The sequence below is a fragment of the Rosa chinensis genome, chromosome 3, assembly GCF_002994745.2.
Source record: "Rosa chinensis cultivar Old Blush chromosome 3, RchiOBHm-V2, whole genome shotgun sequence".
NCBI classification, from domain to species: Eukaryota; Viridiplantae; Streptophyta; class Magnoliopsida; order Rosales; family Rosaceae; genus Rosa; species Rosa chinensis.
The window spans coordinates 16,169,084-16,189,992 of record NC_037090.1 but is presented as its reverse complement, the minus strand read 5'-3'; the positions used below and the strand labels follow the sequence as shown (position 1 = coordinate 16,189,992).

Below are 20,909 nucleotides of genomic sequence, written 5' to 3'. Positions count from 1 at the left end.
AAAGTAGAGAAAAATCAAAATATATGATATCTAGTATATTAGAGTTGCTTAATTCCTTTGCCATATTAGAGTTGCTCTAATATATTGAGATAGGCCAGGGTTGGTAAGTTTGTCATTCATCATATGGTATTCTAGTTAATTGGAGACTTAGCTAGGCCCTTAGTCCTGTAGGTTTTACTGTTGTATGCGTGGCTATGGTGTTATTTACAAGGACTAATTGTTTTTTTTTTCATCATTTTGTTCTCATTATGAATAGGTTGGTGAGTTGCCCTTTGTACGTGCTCTAGAATCTTTATATATAACATGGTGTAGAACATGGTATACTTTCTATTGTTGTTGACTCTTATGATCGAAGAGATTTTTTTTTTTAATCTGAATTTAGACTTTCTTTTTCTCACATTGTCTGTAATTACTATCTCTCAGAGTTTTGATCTTTATCTTGTTACTGTATGATTTTGTAGTTAGTTTGAATAAGATTATTTCTAGACCTTCAGAAAATTATTCATTGTACATTCACTTTTGTACTAGTTAAAAGCCTATTTGCAAAGTGAGCCTAAAAGCCGAAAAATTAGAAAAACGAAAACACTAGAAGGTTGGCTGTACCAGAGTACGCCCTCGTTTTAGGGGAATTATTAATCGAGTAGGGGCAGAGAACCCTAAGAAAAAGGAAAAATTCAAAATTTCTTTTTTGAAATTAAGGAAAAATTCAGTTTTAACACATAGGAGTCCAGTCACAGTTAGCCGACTTGTCGCGGTGCCGTCGTTTCCCGACAACCATTGGTCCAACGCGACGGCATTTCCACTCAAAGCCCATTTTTCTTAATATTAAGCCCCAGATACTGCCCCATACCAGCCCATCTCCGCTGACCATCATCATTAAATAAAAACATGCATGATACACATCCATACATACATAACATCATAGCCACCGACTTACATTCTCTCACCCTATATATCTTCCCAACCCCCTCTTCATTTTCATTCCTCCAATTTACTCCAACAACCATAACCAAAAACCTGAAAGGTCTTACAGTTGTGTCTAGAAGGATCGTATCACAATGGGCGAGGTTAGTGTTCTATACCATAGTCTAAACCTCCGACGCAGATTTTTGTGTCGTATTTTGGTTCCTTCAATTTTGATTCTGTGTTTTGGTATTGACGACGGTGTTTTGATTTGTCGCAGAAAGTGGAAGGTGCGAAGAATGAGGGCGACAAGAAGGCCGCCGACGCCGGAAAGAAGGTCGACGGTCCTCCCACTGTCGTTTTTAAGACCGACATGCATTGCGAGGGATGCGCCAAGAAAATCAAACGAGCTGTCAAACACTTCCCTGGTACGAATCCATTTCTCAGATCAGATTTTCATTTCTGAGGATTTAACACGGCAAATCCAAGTTTATGGAAATTTTTACCGTTGAAAATCGACCTTGGTGGTCCAATTCGTAGAGTTAGACCATGAATATCAATTAATTCGTGATCAGATTTCATTTTTGACTTTAATGGCATACATTGTGTCAATGGGAGTTACAATTGCTTACCAAACACGTTGATGGTTTTAGGTGTTGAACAAGTGAAGACAGATGCCGGAGCCAACAAACTGACGGTGACCGGGAAAGTGGACGCCGCCGCTCTGAAGGCGAAACTCGAGGAGAGGATTAGGAAGAAGGTCGACCTCGTCTCTCCTCAGCCGGCCAAAAAGGAAGGAGGCGGTGAAGGAGGAGGAGACAAGAAGAAGGCGGAGGAAAAGTCCGAAAAGCCCTCGGAGAAGAAAGCCGAGGAAAAAAAGCCGGCCGATCAGCCCAAAGAGAAAGAGGCCCCCAAAGAGGTAAAAATTATAATCAATTCATTTCTAGCGTGTACCACGAGGCGTTCGTCCGGTCAACGCGGGGTGAATTTTTCGTTGCGAACTAGGTATCTAACTTCGTCTTCTTTGTTGGGTGGTTTCAGAGCACGATCGCTTTGAAGATCCGGTTGCATTGCGAGGGTTGCATCCAGAAGATGCGCAGTAAAATCTTGAAGTTCAAAGGTGAATTTTTCATTTCTTTCTTTTCATTAATTAAAACAAGTTTTGTTTAGTACGTTGGATTAATTTAATTAATCAAGATTCAAGAATGACGCGAGCAAATTTAAACAAATGATTCTTCAAAATTAGTCAAAGTCAGTGTTGTTTCGGTCATTTCAGTTCACTAACGAAGAAGTTTGGTCGCAGGTGTTAGTACGGTGGCCTTCGACATGGCCAAAGATCTGGTCACGGTGGTGGGCACGATGGACACCAAAGCGCTAGTTCCCTATCTGTCGGAGAAGTTCAAGAGACCGGTCGACGTGATCGCGCCGGCGAAGAAGGACGACGGCGCCGGAGCCAAGAAAGATGATAAGAAAGCAGCTGCCGGAGGCGGCGAGAAGAAAGACGGAGGTGGTGACAAGAAGGAAGAAAATAAAGAGGGAAAGAAGGAAGCTGCCCCCGGAGGCGGTGGAGGCGAGAAGAAAGAAGCTGCTGCTGCCGGCGGCGGTGGAGGTGCGATAGTGAACAAAATGGAGTATTCCGGCTACCCTTACCCGGCGTCGACGTCGTACTGGTACGACCCCGGACACGTTTACAACCACAACAAGTTTGTGATGGAGGCTCAGGAGCACCAGGCGCATGTTAGCCAAGGGTACGGGAACTACAACTACGCAATGCCCATGGAGCACTACCCTGAGCCGCAGATGTTCAGCGACGAGAACCCCAACGGTTGTTCGGTGATGTGAGAGATCAACGTCCGGCGGTGGTTGATGACAATGAAGTTGAGGGCCAAATAGGAATTTCAAGAACAAAATGTATATAATAAGGACAGTATATAAGAGAGGAAATACAAGGGTTATGTACGACTACGAGTAGTGTTAGTGGTGGAATTTTGGTGTTACGGTTTAGGGTGTCATAGAGATAGACCGACCGGCCGGCCGGCCAGCTGGTTAGCCGGTTCAGATGTTGGTGTGCTTGTTGGTTCAATTCAAATCTTCAATATGATTAAATTTTCCACTTAATTCTTCTTTATTTTCATTTATGATTAATTAATACTAAATCTTATCGTTTAATCATGAAACCGGTGGGTTGATGTTGTGGTTTGGGGCATAAGCGAGGCCACGTGGGTCTATTGTTGATTTTTAATTAGCTTAATTAGGGTGGGGATTTGGAAGGTTTTAGGTTTGTGATGTGGTTAAGCTTGTGCTCTATGCATGTATGTATTAACCTTGTTACAAAAAAAATGTATGTAGTAACCTAATTAATTTCCTTGTAATTAAGAAAGGAAGTGACGCTACTTCGCCTTGTTGCAACCGGTGGGGTTATTTGGTGGGACTCTTATTTGGTAGAGTAGTTCCTTTCGCAATTTCGAAATGCTTTTGCTTTGTGAAGAGGAAAAGAGACTGCTACGATTTAGTACCATCTCTTTGTTTTAGTCTGTAACGAATGCAGTGGCAAATTATACTCTACACTAAAAGTCTAAAACCCACACTCTAAATTACTGTTCATTACTTTTCAATACATGGTGATCAGATGCTTTTGCCTCTTTATGTTGCAAGATTTACCTCTCTCTCTCTCTCTCTCTCTCTCTCTCTCTCTCATTTCTGTGGGGGCTTAACAACTAGAATATAATATAGGGAGAATTCCACAAATGATCACTCAATTATGACTCATTCGACACTTTGGTCACTGGAGTTTCAAATATATTACTTTTATCACTCAACTATTACATTGTCAATCACTTAAATCACTTTGTTAATTTTTTTCATTAAAAAAATTATAAATAATACTCTTTTGGTGACTTAAGTGATTGACAGTGTAATAGTTGACACTGCATCATGGCAATGCTTATGATCATATTGAGTAATCAAATATCAAAGACATCATTTTTACCTCCCTACTTAACCAGCGAGCTTTTGCACTTTTTTTTTTCTTTCTCCTCCGTGATTTTCTAATGGTACTACAAGCTATGACCAAAAGATGATAATAGTACGTAGTACAAGTAGGCGAAGGTAGTTAGCACGTCTATAATTTTACCCACATATATAATCGGTGATTTTGTCAATTAGTTAGTTATCAATCCTATCTAACCATGTGGTCGAAATTAGTAGTTTGAAGTTTGAAAAATAATAAGATACTACTCTAGAACAATATATATCATTATCTCCTAATGCAGATCGATGCGTCGACTTTACATACATGGTTTTTAAATATGTAGTACGTATTAGATTTTCTTTTTGTTGGCATGCAAAAATGAATCAACTAGAAAAGGTGGTGGGTGCGTACGTAGGCCAATATTACATATATCTATTTCAAATATATATTTCCTTTTCGCCTTGCATATTCATAACACTAAGTGGGATTAGTTGGAAGCTGGGGCCTAAATGTGGTAATAATCTTCATAATAACAATATGAGCAGTTAGTAATATATGGTTACATCACGAAGATTGTAAAATAGTGTACATGTTCGATCGGAAATCAGAATTACTGTAATTTTTCAAATGTATGTAGATTATTTTATTTTCTATCACCTAACAACCGAAAAAAATAACAATATTTCTTTGTAAATCATATTCAAGTATTCTCACTCGTAAAATGAAGAATGTTATTGGATAAATAATAGCAAACAAGTGTACGTAGATGATTATGAAATGCTTATTGAAGTGAATTATGCAAAACTAGAATATCGAGATACATTAATCAGTATGTGGACAGAGGGCAAAGCTAGCTCATAAAGTAAAGAGAAAAATGCACCATCAATCCCTCAATTCTAGTGCACATGCTAGTTTGATACATAAACTCACAAAATTATTAATATAATACCTAGAGTCTTATATTATTATCAACAACATAATTCTGTCAAACTTCCGTGGTGGCTCAGTTAACAAACTCACGTGGTCAGCACATGGAGAAAAAAATAAGAGCTGACATGTCTTTATACCCAAATGATAGACCTAATCAGTTTTTTCTTATTCTTTTTATTTTTTATTGAAAGAAAAAGCTAATAGCATTAAAACATCATAGATCGGGTTGAAATATAGATCCGGTAATCTTTAGTCGTCGAGCATTGGGGATGGAGTGGGAATGAAGGATGAACTGGATCGGAGTTGCAGATCAAGTTTTCGCCGGTGAGGGAGGGCCCAGATCCGAAATAGGTGATATCGGGTGATAGGTGCTTTGCCGTGGGATCGGAGATCTCTTGTGATATGAGGTTAGATCGAATCTCCGGCCGATTGTTGGTGATCGGCAACTGGTGGCTGATTGGTGGAGGTGACTGGAGACAGTGTTAATTTTAGCCTTTTTTATTAATTTTGGTTTGGTTATGTTTATATATTCTTTATTTGGGTTGTTTAAATATCATCTCGAAGAATTCAAAGAAGAAAAAGAAAAGAAATAAACGTCACTCGCTAATGAGGTTTGACCCTTTCCTCTCTCTCTTCCAGTTCCTCTGCAGCTGGTCTGGTTTTTCTCCCAACCATATGGGGAATCTTGGACGTGAAAAAAAGCCAGAGTTAGTGCACGAGAAGGTTGCAACGCGACAATCTTGGTGAAGGTGGATAAATCTGGAAAATGGGTAGTTACAAGATTTGTAAAGGATCATAATCATCCTCTCATTGTTACTGCCAATGAGTTTAGCACAGCGGGTTTGGTTTGTGAATCATTGGAAATTAACAAAATTTGGAATCAAACTCCATCACCCGTGAATGTACGGTATATGTTAGAGTTGGTTTCTGTTGATTAAAGAAATTTTATTTAGCAAAAACAATGGTACGATTCGAATTGTGGCATTTTTGTTTGAAATCAATTGTAGGTTGAAATTGAGGGTCATTATAATTCTTTTATCTTTTTATGGGGTCCATTTGATTGACACATCACTTTTTTAATATTTTCGTTATGAAAATTTGATAGAAGTATGTCATCGAGCATTATAATTGTTCAGGCATCACATTAGTAGCATTGTGAGTTTCGGTATCAAATTGGCTTGTGCACAAGAGTTAAGAGACTAATGGTGCATTTTTTTAAAAGTAAATAATGTTTTAGTGGTTCAATTTAAGCCGTAATTCCGTCAGCTTAGTTGTGAGTTGTGACGATCTCTTCTCGTATTGATTAACATCTTTATTGACCTTTAAGAATTCCCAATAGCTGCACATAACCACAATCCTTAATAATCTTACCCATGCAAGCCCGAAACACCATGAATATATGGCATGGCTCTTCATTAGAGTTAATGGTCATGAGCACGCGGCAACTTAACGCATGGTTTGTAATTTAAAATATGAATCTGTCAATATTAAGTATATGAAATTCAGAATCTTTTTAATATTAAACCTTCTTCGTTTTGTGTAAACGTCAAAAATGTTGAAAATCGATCAAGTAACACGCACGGGTGATAAGGAAATAACTCAAGTTGTAAAGTGACAACCAGAATTATATTACTCTTTCAATTTAAGAGAGTGGGTATATATTTATTCTAGTGGCATAAGCTTTCATTTTGTACATGATTAATTTAAAATTTGATATTAAAAAACTAGTTATTGTATAATCAAATAAATAATTTGTGTAACAAATGAAAACTCAAATGGCCACAAAACACTAATAATGAACGGCCTATCCTCATGTTATATAATTTTTTTTTTTAATTGTGCTCTTGTTTAAGGAAAACTGAAATTGTGAAAGAATTGAGTCGTATTTTCATTGATAATAATGGCCTATTTATATAGAGGATTACAAGGCATAGAATCAGAGTTCTACAAGGAAACGTAATATAACAATTGATTGGATATTTCCAAGATTCTTCGATATTATCTCTAATTCTAACCCTATTACCACTAGGTCAAGTAATTTAGAGTTTGGACCAGACACATATTCTAGATTTACTTGAACACTCCCCCTTGTGGCGCCCAAACGTGGTGCTCCTCTCGTTGCTTAATTAAAAACATTGCCGAGTAACAAAAACCCAGTGGGACAAAAATAACCTCGGTCGAAGGGGAAAAATAGCACAACACACCCTTCAAGTTTCGAGACCATACATGTAGACACCTTCCCCTGATGTCTGCATGTCCCCCTGACGACTACGGTCATTGGAGTTCGGATAACTTCTGCAAACGATGCTACCAATATGTTTCTCGAAGGTGGAATTTAGGCAATAACTTAGTGAACAAGTCTACCATACAGTCCTCATATCGAACCTAGTTCACTTTAATCTTGAGGAGAGTTTGTTGTTGCTGATTACCCTTGGTATTGTCGCTTTTGATGTAGCCTTGCTTCATTTGTTCAAAACAAGTAGCATTATCCTATATGCTTGTAGGCTCATTTATGGTAGACTTCAAACCACAATTGTTCGAACATGCGTAATTATGGATCCAATATTCACGAACCACTTCGTGAAGAGCAATAATCTATGTATTGTTCGAAGATATAGCAATTAGGGTCTGTTCTGCAGACCTCCAAGATATCACGGTCTTTACCCATGGTGAACACTTAACCAGTTTGGGAATGACCTTTGTATGGGTCAGAGAGATACCCAATATCAACAAATCATTCCAAAACGCTTACAGTTTTTAGGACGGGGATAGTGAACGCAGGCCAGTGTTGGCGGCGTTCCTGGTGTGTGATGGGTCCAAATCCATCGTCTCTCTGTAGGGATAGAACAAGCCCATATCAATCGTACATCTCAAGTACCGAAAGATATCTTTTTACACCAATCCAATGGTGTCGCGTTGGCGCAGAGCTATAACTTAGCTAACAAGTTCACTGAAAATGAGATGTCAAGTCTTGTGCATTGAACTAAGTACAATAATGAGTATATTTCTTCAATTATGATGGAGTTTCTATCCCACGTCTCATGTACACAAGTGTAATTTTCATAGAGCTCTATATTCTCGGGAATAGATTCTGACGTTGAAGTGTCCCCCAACGATAACCATAATCCGGAAGATACTCATGAGACGGATTTTGAGTCTTAATGATCAAAGGATTGGAATGTGCCAAAGTTTCCTTCGAACCCACGGGCCTCCCACACATTCTAGCTGGGGCCATGGCCTGTAAAGCCAAAGTGCCACTCTTTATAGTGTTGGCGCCATGTCTACCTCGGTGTAGGGCGGCGCTACGTCCTCTTGTAAAAACGTCATTCTTTGCAGGCATGTTTGCAGCATATTTGTGTGATCTCGTCACTTTAATGGGGATCGAGATGAGACATAGTGGAGACAGGCCACGACAATTCCTGTCATTCTGTCTCATCAAAATGACAACCTGCAAATCTAGCGGTAAAGAGATCACCTTGCAAGGGAGTGGCTGACAATTGTTGGAGTCTCAAATCGTAGTTGCCCATTTGTCTGTAAGGACCCATCAAAGAGTGTTGTGATTGCGTAATTGGCACATAAATGGCACACTCAAATATGCGTAAGTACGATACTTGTACCAAGTCACTAGCTATAACGCAGAGGTAGATTGAGTGGCAGTGGGTCGTAGACGAATTAGCATAGCTGCATGCAATATTGCATCACCCCAAATGGATATAAGGAGATTGGTGCTCATTACTGATGTCCTGACTACCATCGTAGTCGTTTCCAAGAGACCATTTGGTTGCGTTCATGGGACTATAATGTCTAACATCAGTCCCATTGCAATAACCATCAAAAGTTTTCGATGTAAACTCTCTAGCATCGTCAAGTCTGATTGACGGAATAAGATGATCTATGCCAGTTGTTATATGATATGTGCTAGGAGTGTAGCACAAGTAGCATTACAAGCGGACAATGGCACAACACGTGACCAGAATGTTTGCGTGTCAAGCAACATCATGAGATATTTAAATGTCCGCAAGTTGGTTAAATCAGTCCATAGAATCCCCATGGGTTCTATGAAAGAACAAAATGAGTATTATCATATCCTTTGCATAGGACGGTCTCAGTCCTAATTTTCCTAAATAACGGGCTTTGTAAAACAAGCGAGAGGCTTTAGAAGAAACCAATGAGGATTTTGGTTAGGCCTGAGCGTTTGAAATGCTACTTGAAGCAAGTTGGTGATTGTAGCATCACCTGGGGTACCATCACCTGGGGTACCAGCACCATGATGGACGACATGTCATGGATAGGGACTGCGCCAGCCCTAGGCTGGTGTTGGACTGAAGCGGTGCACTAGGCAGCATCGTCGGTCACACTTAGTCTAGGAATCAACTTTTGATTCATACTTCGTTTCGCTTGAGAGAAAGGATGTCCATGTGAAGTCTTTAGTAGATGGATCATCATATCATGACCAGAATGACCTATCCTGTCGTGACAAAGCCAATATGTGTCTAAATCCAAGAGATATTCTCTCATAACTTCATTGGATTTAATAGCTTGAATAGTGACATAGAGTCAACTAGAGAGACACATAAATTTTTCTAAGATGCACCTTTGTTCGCAATCATTAGAGGTATTGCAAAGAAACTCATTTATGTTCTCTACATGCGTTTACGCATGGAATCCGTTGGCTATTCATATGTGTGATTTGCCTTAGGAGCGTAGAGAGTTTCTGTGACAATAATCAAGGTGCCATTTGGCAAGGGGAACTTGGGCTATTCCATGTCCTTGAATTAATATTGATGGACTAGCCATCGTAGTCACAAAGTCATATGCTCAGAATCAAAATTGAGTCATAATGAAAAGAACTCGAAATTTTATTCATAAGCGAATGAAGTTACATCATTATCACTTTGACCAAAGAAAATATAATCTAAAATGCTAGTTAATGCAAAAAAATGGTAGTCGTCTAACTTCTTTAGGTAATTCCAAAATAAATGTGACAATGTGAGTAGAGAGATATCGGTGGAGCAAGACTCGCTTAAGTACCACTAATCTCAGAACCATCCTAGACATCACACTTACTTTGGGTGAGCCTACTTTGAAGAAATACTAAACCATTGACATTTACTACAAAGTATATGGCAATTGCCTATTACATCTCTTGGAAAAATAAAGACTTAAACAGAATTGGCGATCTATTAATCCCAGCCAGATTTGTAGTCTTCAACCCTTCACTCTAGATCATCTTCTTGATCTTTTTGTTCCACATAGTGAGCTTCTCTTGCTTCACAAAATGCTTTGTAGGCGGTGACAATTTCTTCACAAGCTCTACAAATGTGTGCCCAATGACCGGATACTCCACATCGAGAACATACATGTCTTTGCTCAAACTCCATTTATTGAAGTGCTTTGAAAGTGTCATTTAGATGGCTCTTAGTGTTGGTGGCGCCACCAACATGGCCAGAGGCGTTACCTCCCTCTCTCTTTGCACGTTGACCTCTTCGGTTCCGTGTTCACCTATTTTGGCGGTTACCTTCCCAAGTAGAGTGATTATATGGACCAGAACGTTCAAAAGTATCCCTAAGATTAGGGTTTCGCTCTTGGTGCCCTCTCTTAGGGGCACGACTATAATTGGATTCCGGAATAAGCTCTGTTTCCACGGATCTCGAATTATAGTTCTTCACAAGGATGTTGTCATGCTTTTCAGCGACATTCATAGCTCCAATGAGCTCATGAAATCTTGTGATCCGTCCTGCAGTAACATCGGTTCGATAGTTCTTAGTAACCATCAATGTAGAGACGGGGAAGGTAGAGAGAGTCTTCTCAATCAACATCGCATTTGTGATCTCTTTACCATAGAATTCCATTAAGGATTTAATGCGAAATGCTTCTGAGTTGTAGTCAAGAACTGACTTGAAATCACATGAGCGGAGGCTATGCCATCTCACTTATAGGTCAGGAAGCAGGGAGTCACAGAAGTTGCCAAATCTTTCTTCGTGTGAGACCCACAACATTCTGGGGTCTTCTTCATTCATACACTCGTATTGGAGCGAATCATCCATATGACGAGTCATTAGGATGATGGCTTTCGCCTTATTTGCCTCTAAGGCTGCTCTATTTGCTTCCAAAGCTTGAGCTTGCTCAACAGTTCGCACGACCTGGTTAGGCTCAGGAATCGTATCCTGGATTCCATCGGCCTTGAGATGCTGGCGGACATCACGTATCCACCTGTGATATCTAGAGCCAATTGTTCCCAATGGAGCAAAGTTCAATTTGTTCAGGTTACTCATCCTGAAAGAGAACAAGAAATTAGGGTTAGTTTCGGAGCGTAAAAGGCTACCACAAAAACATATAAAATTTCTTAGCGTAGTTGTTCCCAATAAATTATGAATTTCTAAGCGTAATCGCTTCCAAGAAATTCAATTCTAAGAGGTATTGGATTAGATCGAAACAATGATGTAAGTGGTTGATCATAAATTCTCTACAAACTCTAAGTTTGGAGATCTCAACAAGCTCCAAACTTGGAGTAAGCACGAACCGCCACAGTTCGGCTTAATTTGGTCTCCTCTGTGATGAAGAAAGAGAGGTAGAAGAAGGGAGGTTGCAAGTCTTCGAGAAAAAGAAGAAAAGAGTGAAAAAATTCAAAAACGGGAACTTCAGTCTTAAAAACTTACTTGTCGAGGCTTGAGAACATGCGCGTGTTGGAAAACAGGTTGCGGGGATGTGCGAGGCAGGCGAGATTTGGGCGAGGCTAGCTGAATGCGGGAGCTGCGGGGGTAGGATGAGGGCGCTACAGGGATACGAGGCAGCTGTGGCAGAGCGCGCAGGGGCGCGTAGGAGCTGCGGGGGCAGCGAGCGAGCGTAGTGTTTCGGGGGCAGCAAGCGAGCGTAAGGTAGGCTGCGGGGGCATCGAGCGAGAGTAGGGTTGCGGGGGCAGCAAGCGAGCCTAGGGCTGCAGGGGCAGCAAGCAAGCGAGCATAGGGCTGCAAGCGCAGGGTGCACTCGCGGGGAGCAGCGAGCGCAAGGGTGCGTAGAAGTTGCAGGGGATTTGGTGAGAAGAGTTTTAGGGTTTTGGTTTTTAGGGTTAGGGTTAGGGTTAGGGCTTGTGCTGATAACGTGTTTAAGGAAAACTAAAATTGAGAGAGAATTGAGTCGTACTCTCATTGATAATAGGGGACTCTTTATATAGAGGATTACAAGGCATAGAATCAGAGTTTTACAAGGAAGCTTAATATTACAATTGATTGGATATCTCGAAGATTCTCCGATATTATCTCTAATTCTAACCATATTACCACTAGGTCAAGTAACCTAGAGTTTGGGCCAGACACATATTCTGAATTTACTTGAACAATTCTATTATTATTCAATCTATATTGAAATTAGTCTATTTACATTATTGTTCTATGTCGTTAAATTTAAATCAAATCTCAACTGAATATAAACAATCAACTAAACATATGAACATGAGTATTTCTTGACTAGCTGATCGACTTGATTTATGACCCGATCGCATAATATTTTCAAGAAATTCAAAAGCTAGTTTTCTTATTTTTGCTGTTGGAGAATTATTAGTCGACTACGTGGGTTTGACAAGACTCATTACCGCCAAAAAGCTAGCTATCAAGCCACGAATGTAAAGAGCCTTTACTAGAGACAGTGTTTCTTAAAGCTAAAAAAAGCGGTCACCCATTTTCGTTTCTTTAGCTAGTAACATCAAGATCACACTATTTTAAAGCATCCGAAATCATTTTTCTGGTTGATTGCAACTCGTGGATGATTGAATCAAAGAATGTGCAAATAAAAAAGGACAAAATTTGATTATAAAGAAATGTAAAGGAGACGTGAAGTTAGGTGGTGTTATACTTAATTTTCTTGTTGTCTCTTTTATTTTTGACAAGCACTTAATTTTCTTCGTTGGAAGAGGACGAAAGAGCAGCCAATCATTTTGGGGATAAGAGTTCCGGTTAATTACGTATCTACATGCATCATCATGCAATCATGCATGCCTGTTGCTTCTAGCCGGTGATCGATCACTTCGATCACTGTACATTAAAGTGTTTGATAGTGATCCCAAAAAAAAAAAAATTGTGTCTGATAAGGATGGCCAGCTGGGTGAACAATGAACAAAATATATCACACAAACATATATACATATATATCTTGAGTTAAAAAAAAAATGTAAATGTCTACACATACATGTCTTCATTTTAAATTATATTTATTTTTGTTTTCGTCTTGCAAGTGTTTTGCCTTTTCTCTATTAATTTGATTTTTGTATAACTATTATTTTTATTTTCTCGAGTTGCGTACCTAATAATGGTGGGTTTCTGATTAGGGATAACAATGACTATCTTTAAGCTTAAGGATTATTATGGGCTGATATAGACTGCATTTTCATAAATTTACAGGTAGGAGATACTCTTCTACGAGATGATCTCAAGTGTTTATGAAGCTCCTTGGACTATTGGAGGGTCTCTTCTATTTTTAAGGATATATTAGCATCTTAGAATTAAGTTCACAAACATTTTCTTTCGCCACACTTTCACGGGGCCAACTGAAAATGTTGAACAATATGTAACTAATTAACTCAGATTATATTGATCACAATTATAATTGGTGTGATAAGGTACTCTTCTACTCGAATATATTATAATATATATATATATATATATATATTACTCGAATATATTAATATATATGTATATATTTTTAAGTGAACCTTGTATTAGATCTCTTGTAATTTTATATTCATATTTCAAGTTTATACCACTCATGCGTGGAGTTGAAACTTGAAGGTCTCACTATAAATTATTATGAATCCACCATTGACAATAAAGACAAGAATAATGTAGATGGTTGGACGATGGTGTTGCATTTTGTTAATGAGAGTGAGGCGGGCTACATCATCATCATCATCACAGTCTTATTCCCTAATTATATCGTTGTTTTTTTAATTAATTAAGAGGCACAACCGCATTATCATTTTCGTATTTTTGTTTCTCATGGAAAATACAAAAGTATACACATTGAGATTTTACATTAGAGTTTTTATCCATTTACCTCATTTTTATGGATTTTTTTTCCACTTAACTTATTAAGTTTTTTTAATTTCCTCTTACCGAAAACATTCTAAGGAGGTATTCCTTTAGGAATGACAAAAATCCTCAGCGGGGCGGAGCTCCATTGGATACTCGCCCCTAATGGGGGGAGAATTCGGGGACAAATGGGGAATGGAGATGGGGATCCCCAATCCCCTCTATCTAAAATTGGGGATGGGGCGGGGATGGTATTGTGATCCCCATCCCCAAACCCGTCCCAATAATATATACATATATTTAACTTATATATTTTTTAATTTATTTTTTATAATATAAATAACAAATATATACATTTACTACTTTACTTTAATAGCTACAATTTTACTTTAATGGTGTTTTGACTTTTGCACTCACTGAATTATGATTTATGAATTTAATCATATTTTAAATTTATTTGTTGTAGATTTTGATTTTAAAAAAGAGAATATGAGAAAAAATTATTTTATTTATTAAATTCTTATTGGGGATTTGGGGCGGGTTTGGAGGCTTAGTTCCCAATGGGGATGGGGATGGGGAATCCCCAACATATTTTTATTGGGGATTGGGGCGGGGATGGGGGTAGAAAATGACCCCGGGGATGAGGATGGTATTGTGATCCTCATCCCCAACCCGCCCCATTGCCATCCCTATATTCCTTAATACCCTATTATGATTTTTTTTTAAAATTTTTGTTTTGTTTTTAATACCATTTGACCCTCACCCCTTTGCTACTTAGAGAGAGAGAGAGAAACTATAGGAGACTTTGTCGGAGCCGATCGCCGGAATAAGGCCAACTTTTGTCGGATTCTGACCAACTTTAGCCCGAGTCCGATCACCGGTCTCAGGAATCTGGTCACCGACCACATGAATTTCTGAAAACCTCTATTGTCCCCAATAGACGACTGTTGCCCCCCAGTAGAGGGGCAATAAACCTCTATTGCCCCCCAGTAGAAGGGCAATAAACCTCTATTGCCCCCCAATAGAACTTTCTATCACCGGAATGGGAACTAATATTCCTAAAATTAGACAAATAAACTTTGATTAAAGAAAAAACGAAGAGATTATATCAATTCAAAACGTCTATTGCCTTCCAATAGACGTCTATTACCCCCCAATGGACATTCAATTTTTTTTTCCTTTCCTTCTGTCCCATTACTTAAAAAAAAATCATCTAATTTGGGCACCCAGAAAATGTTTTGAGCACCCACACATCCTCTCCCTTTTGTGAAGTCGTGAAGTCGTGAAGACGTGCCACCGCAGCTTGCTCCGGCTTCTTCCCGTCCGCGCCACCGCAGGTCACTCCGCCTCAGCCTTCTGCTTATCACCTCCCTCTACGATCAATCCCCGCTTGCCACATCCCCAGCCTCACTCTCGCTCCTTCTTCGCCTCTAAATCACAGAAGATCAAACCTCTCCTTGGCCAGTGTTGTAAGGGCGTCCTCTACTCCAGTTTCTTAGATGCAGCGTTGAGGTCGAATCGGAAAGCAGCGTTGAGCCTCGAGGACGTAGTCAGATCCAGTGGTGATTTGGCTCCTCAGAAGCGGAAGTTGAGGTCCGATTCGTCGTCGGCGATGAAGCCAAGTTCGGTCTTGTCGCCGGTGGAGTGTTCGGTGTCGTCGCCGATGGAGTGTAAATTGGCCCCTGTTCCAGCCAAAACACAACCAGAATCTACTTAGTCAAACAAGAAAAAATGCAACTATTTTAAATATGGCCGGATGATTCAAGGATGTCAATTTCCTCCAAGACAAGCGGAGAAGTGTTGCAGGTACATCAGCGCTTATAGTTAAATAGGTACAAGAAGATCAATTTTATAATCTCTGTTTGTATATATCATAGAAAGACAAGACCATGGCAACTGCCATTGAACTCATATATAGTCGTTTTGGTAAACACCACACAAGCTAGCTAGCTGTGTCGCCTTGATCGATCAGCTCTTTCAACATGAAGTGCTGGACATCTTGTTTTGTTGATCATCAACAAGAATAAATGGATGGTTCTTTCCAACAAATCCGATTGTTTTTTCCGTAGAACATTTTCCTCAAGAATTAATTATATACTACTTTAAGGAAAAATAGAAGGTTTACAAATTGACGTTTTTAGACCATAAGAAACCCTTAGAATATTGAGGATTGATTTGGATGTGTAAACTCATTAGATCCAAGTGTACTGGGGACAAAAAAAAGTGTATTGGGGAAGAAATGGAAGCTAATTAAGTTTCAATTTTTGTTCAATCAAATTAGAAGTTAGTCTCAGATCTTCCTTTTAATATAATGAGTTGCATATCCGGTGCAATTTTACCGACCAAACAGAGCCCTAATGGTGGAGTACAAACCTCGAGTAAAAATAAAATAAACAAACAAACCAGAAGAAAGGGTGCATGAGACAAAAGACCTTTTCATCATCATAATCGAACTAATAATATGTATAACTTCAAGATCGTTTCAAATTATTTCGTTTGTCTACGGATTTCAATCTAGGACTTGAACCACAACAATAAGTAAATGAAAAACTAGGGTAAAAATTCAGTTAAACAAATTAAGAGAGAAAAATAACTCAAGACCATGTTTGGTAGTTTTCTTATAAGGACATTTTCTTTTGAATTCATTTGAGGCCCTCGAGTGCTATTGCGTACTAGTTCACTTCTGAGCCCTTCAAAATTTGCTTGAAATCCCACTAGTCTAAGCAGGAGCAGATCGAGCCTGAAATTTCTCTTAAGAGGGCTCTACTAGCTTGTAATATAGATATTGTAAAGGACCAGCCCCCGAGCCTATCTGTAGTTCTGTCATTGCCTGAAGGGTGGACACAACTTCTCAGGAGTAAGAGCAAGTGCACCGGTGCTCTTTTGCCCGGGCAAAGTGAGGGAATGATGATGTGTTGACCGGCCATTGTCAAAAACACTCCTCCATCGGTTGTATTTTGACCAGCTAAAAGATGGCTTTTGATGACCCAGGCCAAGGAAAAGGGCATGGCTGTGACTTTTTTCTTGCCCAAGTCATGGAGCTGCCAGCGTTGTAGGACAGGAGAATGTGGGTGACATCAGGAAGGCTGCGAAGAGACAGACGCGGCTAAATCCAAGGGTGGAAGACACGGCTAAATCCGGTGCTCTTCATCTCCGCCTGTGTTGCTTCGATCTAGGCCTGGGGGTAGCTTCTGGGCGGTTTGACGCCACAGAGCGGCAAGACGAGGTGAGGCGACCTCGGGGGGGGGGGGGGGGGGCAGGTCCTTGGCCGGAGGACAGAGAAAAATCCGGGTCGGGTCGGACGAAACTCGCTAGGCCTGGTGCAGCTGCGAGAGAGAGAACCGGAGGGGGGGGGAAATGAAAAAATAAAAAAATTTCGTCCTTTGAAACAAAATAGAATTTTTTTTTTGCTATTTATAGAAAATTTTCAGATCTCAAAAATTCATAATAAATTCATACGAACTCCGAATATTGCGTTCCATGTATGCACGAGATCGTATCGACGATCTCTATAACTTTCATGAAGGAAGTCTCAAATTATGTATGTGTAAAAAGTCGATTTTCGAGACCCCCTAAAATTATATAATAATGAACAGTGTTGACCGGGCAAGAAAAACAACGGGTGTAAACCCATGTCCAGTGGCAGTAAATAGTAACTTGACTGGTCGAATTCTTGACTTCTCGACTTTACATTTTCTTGACTACGGGTGCACCTGCTCTAACAATAGTGCTAACATTAGGCTTGACAATGAACAAGCTCGAGGTGGGCCCTCTTCTACTTACCAAGCTAGGAGAGGCTCAGAGCGGAATCTAGGCGAGGAGGAGGTAGGATCAGCAAAAGCGGTTTATGCCGTTGGGGAGGAGTCGACACAGTTGTTGCCCTAAGAATGTTATGAATAAAGAGGGGTTCGTATCTTGTGCTTGGAATACGTTGCTGACGAATGCTCCGATCAGATACAAAAGCAAAATCCCTAATCGATGGAACCATGTTCGGTTGCTTGTTATAAATATTGTAAACTAGGAATGCAAGATCAAACATTAGTAAGTTTACCAGTGTAGTATTTTAGATGTGCGACAAAAGATTTGGTAATCATGGGGACAAGAATGAATTTGGTAAACTTGTAATGTGGGTTTTGATCATCGTGTATCACCTTCACTAATCTAACCACCACACTACTGTAGTACCGTTTACTATGTCTTCTTTTAACAACTTGGTTTTGCAGTCTTTAATTAGTTAATCCAATATCATCAGCTAGCTATATCGGTAGTTACTAAACTAGAGGCAACCGCCGTAATTGAAAAAGACAATTAGTGAATGGTAGAAGAAGAATGACATCATACATCCAGAAGTTATCAACTGCCACCCAAAAGTTAGTTGCTTTAAAATGGTTGAGGTATTGGACCCGACACAAATATTACAGATCTTGTCTAATTTTTTTTGTTGTCTAAGAATTAATCGCTCTAAGCCCGCCATACATGGTGCTCTCCATGAGGTTAACTAAGAAATTTGTATTTAATTTATGTTCCTTCAATTATTACACGAGAACGAAAAAGGAGATCGATATTCTTAATACAGAGGCATGACTCGTGCATGATTGAACCATGCCATTCTCTCATTGCTAATCACACGAGGGCCATCTAAACAGTTGTTTGATTGGTTGGAATCCATTGTTAAAATCAGAGGCAGAGGGGCCAAGGCCTAATTTATTCTAAAATCTTTCTTACATGGAGCAAGTCTGTGTTTCATTATCAGTGGAGATGGATCTTCTTGGATCCAGATTCCTCAATAATCAGCCTAACTAGCTATATAGGCATTACATTACATGCATGTACGCTACCCTGTCTGATATTTTTATTACCAAATCAGGATCAATATCCTCAAAGCTAGTATCTATAAACAACAAGATTCTAGCACTATGCCAAAATAATGCGTCCGAATCCGAAGCACGACAAAAAGCAAATGGAGGGAGATCAAACTAATTGGAGATAAATAGTCTGATAACTTAAGCAACTCCTTTAGTAGATAGTAGATATCTAGGAACTAAATTAAATTACTTCAAATTTGAACAATGATTCACATGTCGCATAGTTAAGGCGTAATGAAAGTTTCGAGGTAGCAAGCTAGCCTCCTCCACTAGTGACACCGGAAACTAGTATAAAATCTAATATAGGAGATGAACCTAATTTAGCAATAATACAAAGATATTGAAACTAATTGAGAATGTGATTTGTTTGGTCATTCATTTTGTCACCACCAGCTAGCACTAGTGCAGGGCCGGTCCCGAGATTGTACAGGCTTGAGGCAAATAGTTAAAATGTGGCCTTACATGAAGTTTAAATAATTTTTTTTTTCAAATAGCTATAGAAAATCATTTTTCCATTATAAAAATAATATCAACGTACAAAAAAGTATATAATAAAAATTATGTTACTGTTTATAGATTATAAAAGAAAAAATGAACTGAAAATGTAAAACAGAAAAACTTATATTTCAAAAGTCATCAGAGCAAAGACTATATCACCACCGCACTAATACAACCAACCAGTTTCAAACTCGCAAAGTTGATATATATTATACGAAGCATATTGGAACTCAAAGCTTCAGAGGCCCCCCAAAAGCTGGTGGCCTGAGGCAGCTGCCTCAGCTAGCTACCCTCAGGGCCGGCTCTGCACTAGTGTATAACAAAGACAAACAGGTTGGAAGGAAACAATTAGAGAGAACTATAGGAAGGTGAGTCATGAATGAGGTCTCCAATTCTGACTCATCCATGACTATGACTCACAAAATATTGCTGGCCCTTCCCCAGTCGTGCCACTGCCACTTAAAAGCGACGATGAAGGCTAGCATTACGGTGATGATGATGATGATGATGATGAGTCATGGCCTTGTATGGATTCATGGTCATGCATCCATGTTCTGCGTCGACCTCAAAAGCGTCTGAAAAGGGTTAGGGTTTTCGCGATCCTGCGTGCTGGAATTTGACCCATCACCAGAATTCGGGTTAGCCCCCCGGACAAGAAATGACTAAGCGGGTCCCACTCCACGTCATCCTTACATGGCGCCGTGTTGGAGTTTGTGTTTGCACGCCAAGTGTGGGCTTCTGGTTCATTCAAAGACGTCTCTTGCCACATTCCTAAGAGCAAATGCACCCATGAACCAAGGGCAATTGCTGATTTGCTAATAAAATTGGTACTGCCAATCCACTATTCATCTCAAATTAGCAATTGCCTCCAGCTTATACAATGCACCAGTGAAAGGCAATTTGACTGCCAATCCACTATTCACACTTCAAATTTGAATAATTCATTGAATTAATAATTTGATTAAAAGCATAAAAATTTTATTTCATAAAATTAAAATTTTTAATCGATTTTTTTTTACCTTCCAGATTATTTTTAAAAGTGAAAAAATAAGTTACCGTTGTCAATTAATTGCAGCCATTGGATCGACTGATCCTATGGCTGCAATTAATTAACCGTTGCAAAAGAGGATCAGTGAAAACAAAAAAGAGATAGAGCGGCTGGCAGCAAGTCATGTCAGTGGGGAGCCCACCACCATCAGTCGGGCGATTTGCTTGCTGAAAATTAGTCACCCAATTGCCTGGGCAGCTGGGGCCCTCCAATTGCCCGAGCAATACTCTCCCGCTGCATTACCTCATTTCACTTTTCTATCCAATTGGTCAGCCAATTGGTACTTGGCTGCATGTGCTCTAAGGGTTTTGACCTTCTTCTTGCTTTGGGGTTTTATATTTCAACAATTCTAATATGGACTAAGGTATACGTGGACCTTAGGAAAAATGGAGGGTAACTCTTTGTTTATATTTGCATATGGGAAAACCAAATCATACCTGTGACTTTTTCCTGGTTGGTTTGTTTAGTTAACTTGACTAAATAAGCAGCAGACGTTTTCTCCATACCCAGTCGTTTAGGGTTTTCAACTTTCAACCAAGTAGACCAGGTTTAGACAGCAACGGTTCTATTTAGAATTAGCAAGAGAAAAGTGAGAGGGAAACACCGTTTCGTTTGTCTTAGCAGCCAGAAGTAGTCTCTGCCCTCTAGTAGTTTTGTTCACAGTCGTTCCA

At 39.5% G+C, this 20,909-nt stretch overlaps 1 protein-coding gene and 1 long non-coding RNA gene across 2 annotated transcripts; both read left to right on the top strand.

Annotated features, from left to right (window-relative positions):
- Positions 1 to 906: 906 nt before the first annotated feature.
- Positions 907 to 3,021, top strand: LOC112192876 (heavy metal-associated isoprenylated plant protein 6). Its single transcript, XM_024332784.2, has 5 exons — positions 907 to 1,067; positions 1,184 to 1,331; positions 1,557 to 1,822; positions 1,945 to 2,023; positions 2,207 to 3,021. Exons 1-5 carry the CDS (start codon positions 1,059 to 1,061, stop codon positions 2,743 to 2,745), a joined length of 1,041 nt encoding a protein of 346 aa, XP_024188552.1. The 5' UTR covers positions 907 to 1,058; the 3' UTR covers positions 2,746 to 3,021.
- A 1,949-nt stretch (positions 3,022 to 4,970) lies between these two features.
- On the top strand, positions 4,971 to 5,844 carry LOC112194952. Its single transcript, XR_002934218.2, has 2 exons — positions 4,971 to 5,270; positions 5,444 to 5,844. It is a non-coding gene; the product is annotated as an uncharacterized LOC112194952 (long non-coding RNA).
- Positions 5,845 to 20,909: the final 15,065 nt, after the last annotated feature.

Coding starts and splice junctions, on each gene's coding strand:
- LOC112192876 (XM_024332784.2), top strand. Junction 1,823..1,944: donor AGAAAGAGGCCCCCAAAGAG/GTAAAAATTATA, acceptor GGGTGGTTTCAG/AGCACGATCGCTTTGAAGAT. Junction 2,024..2,206: donor TAAAATCTTGAAGTTCAAAG/GTGAATTTTTCA, acceptor GTTTGGTCGCAG/GTGTTAGTACGGTGGCCTTC.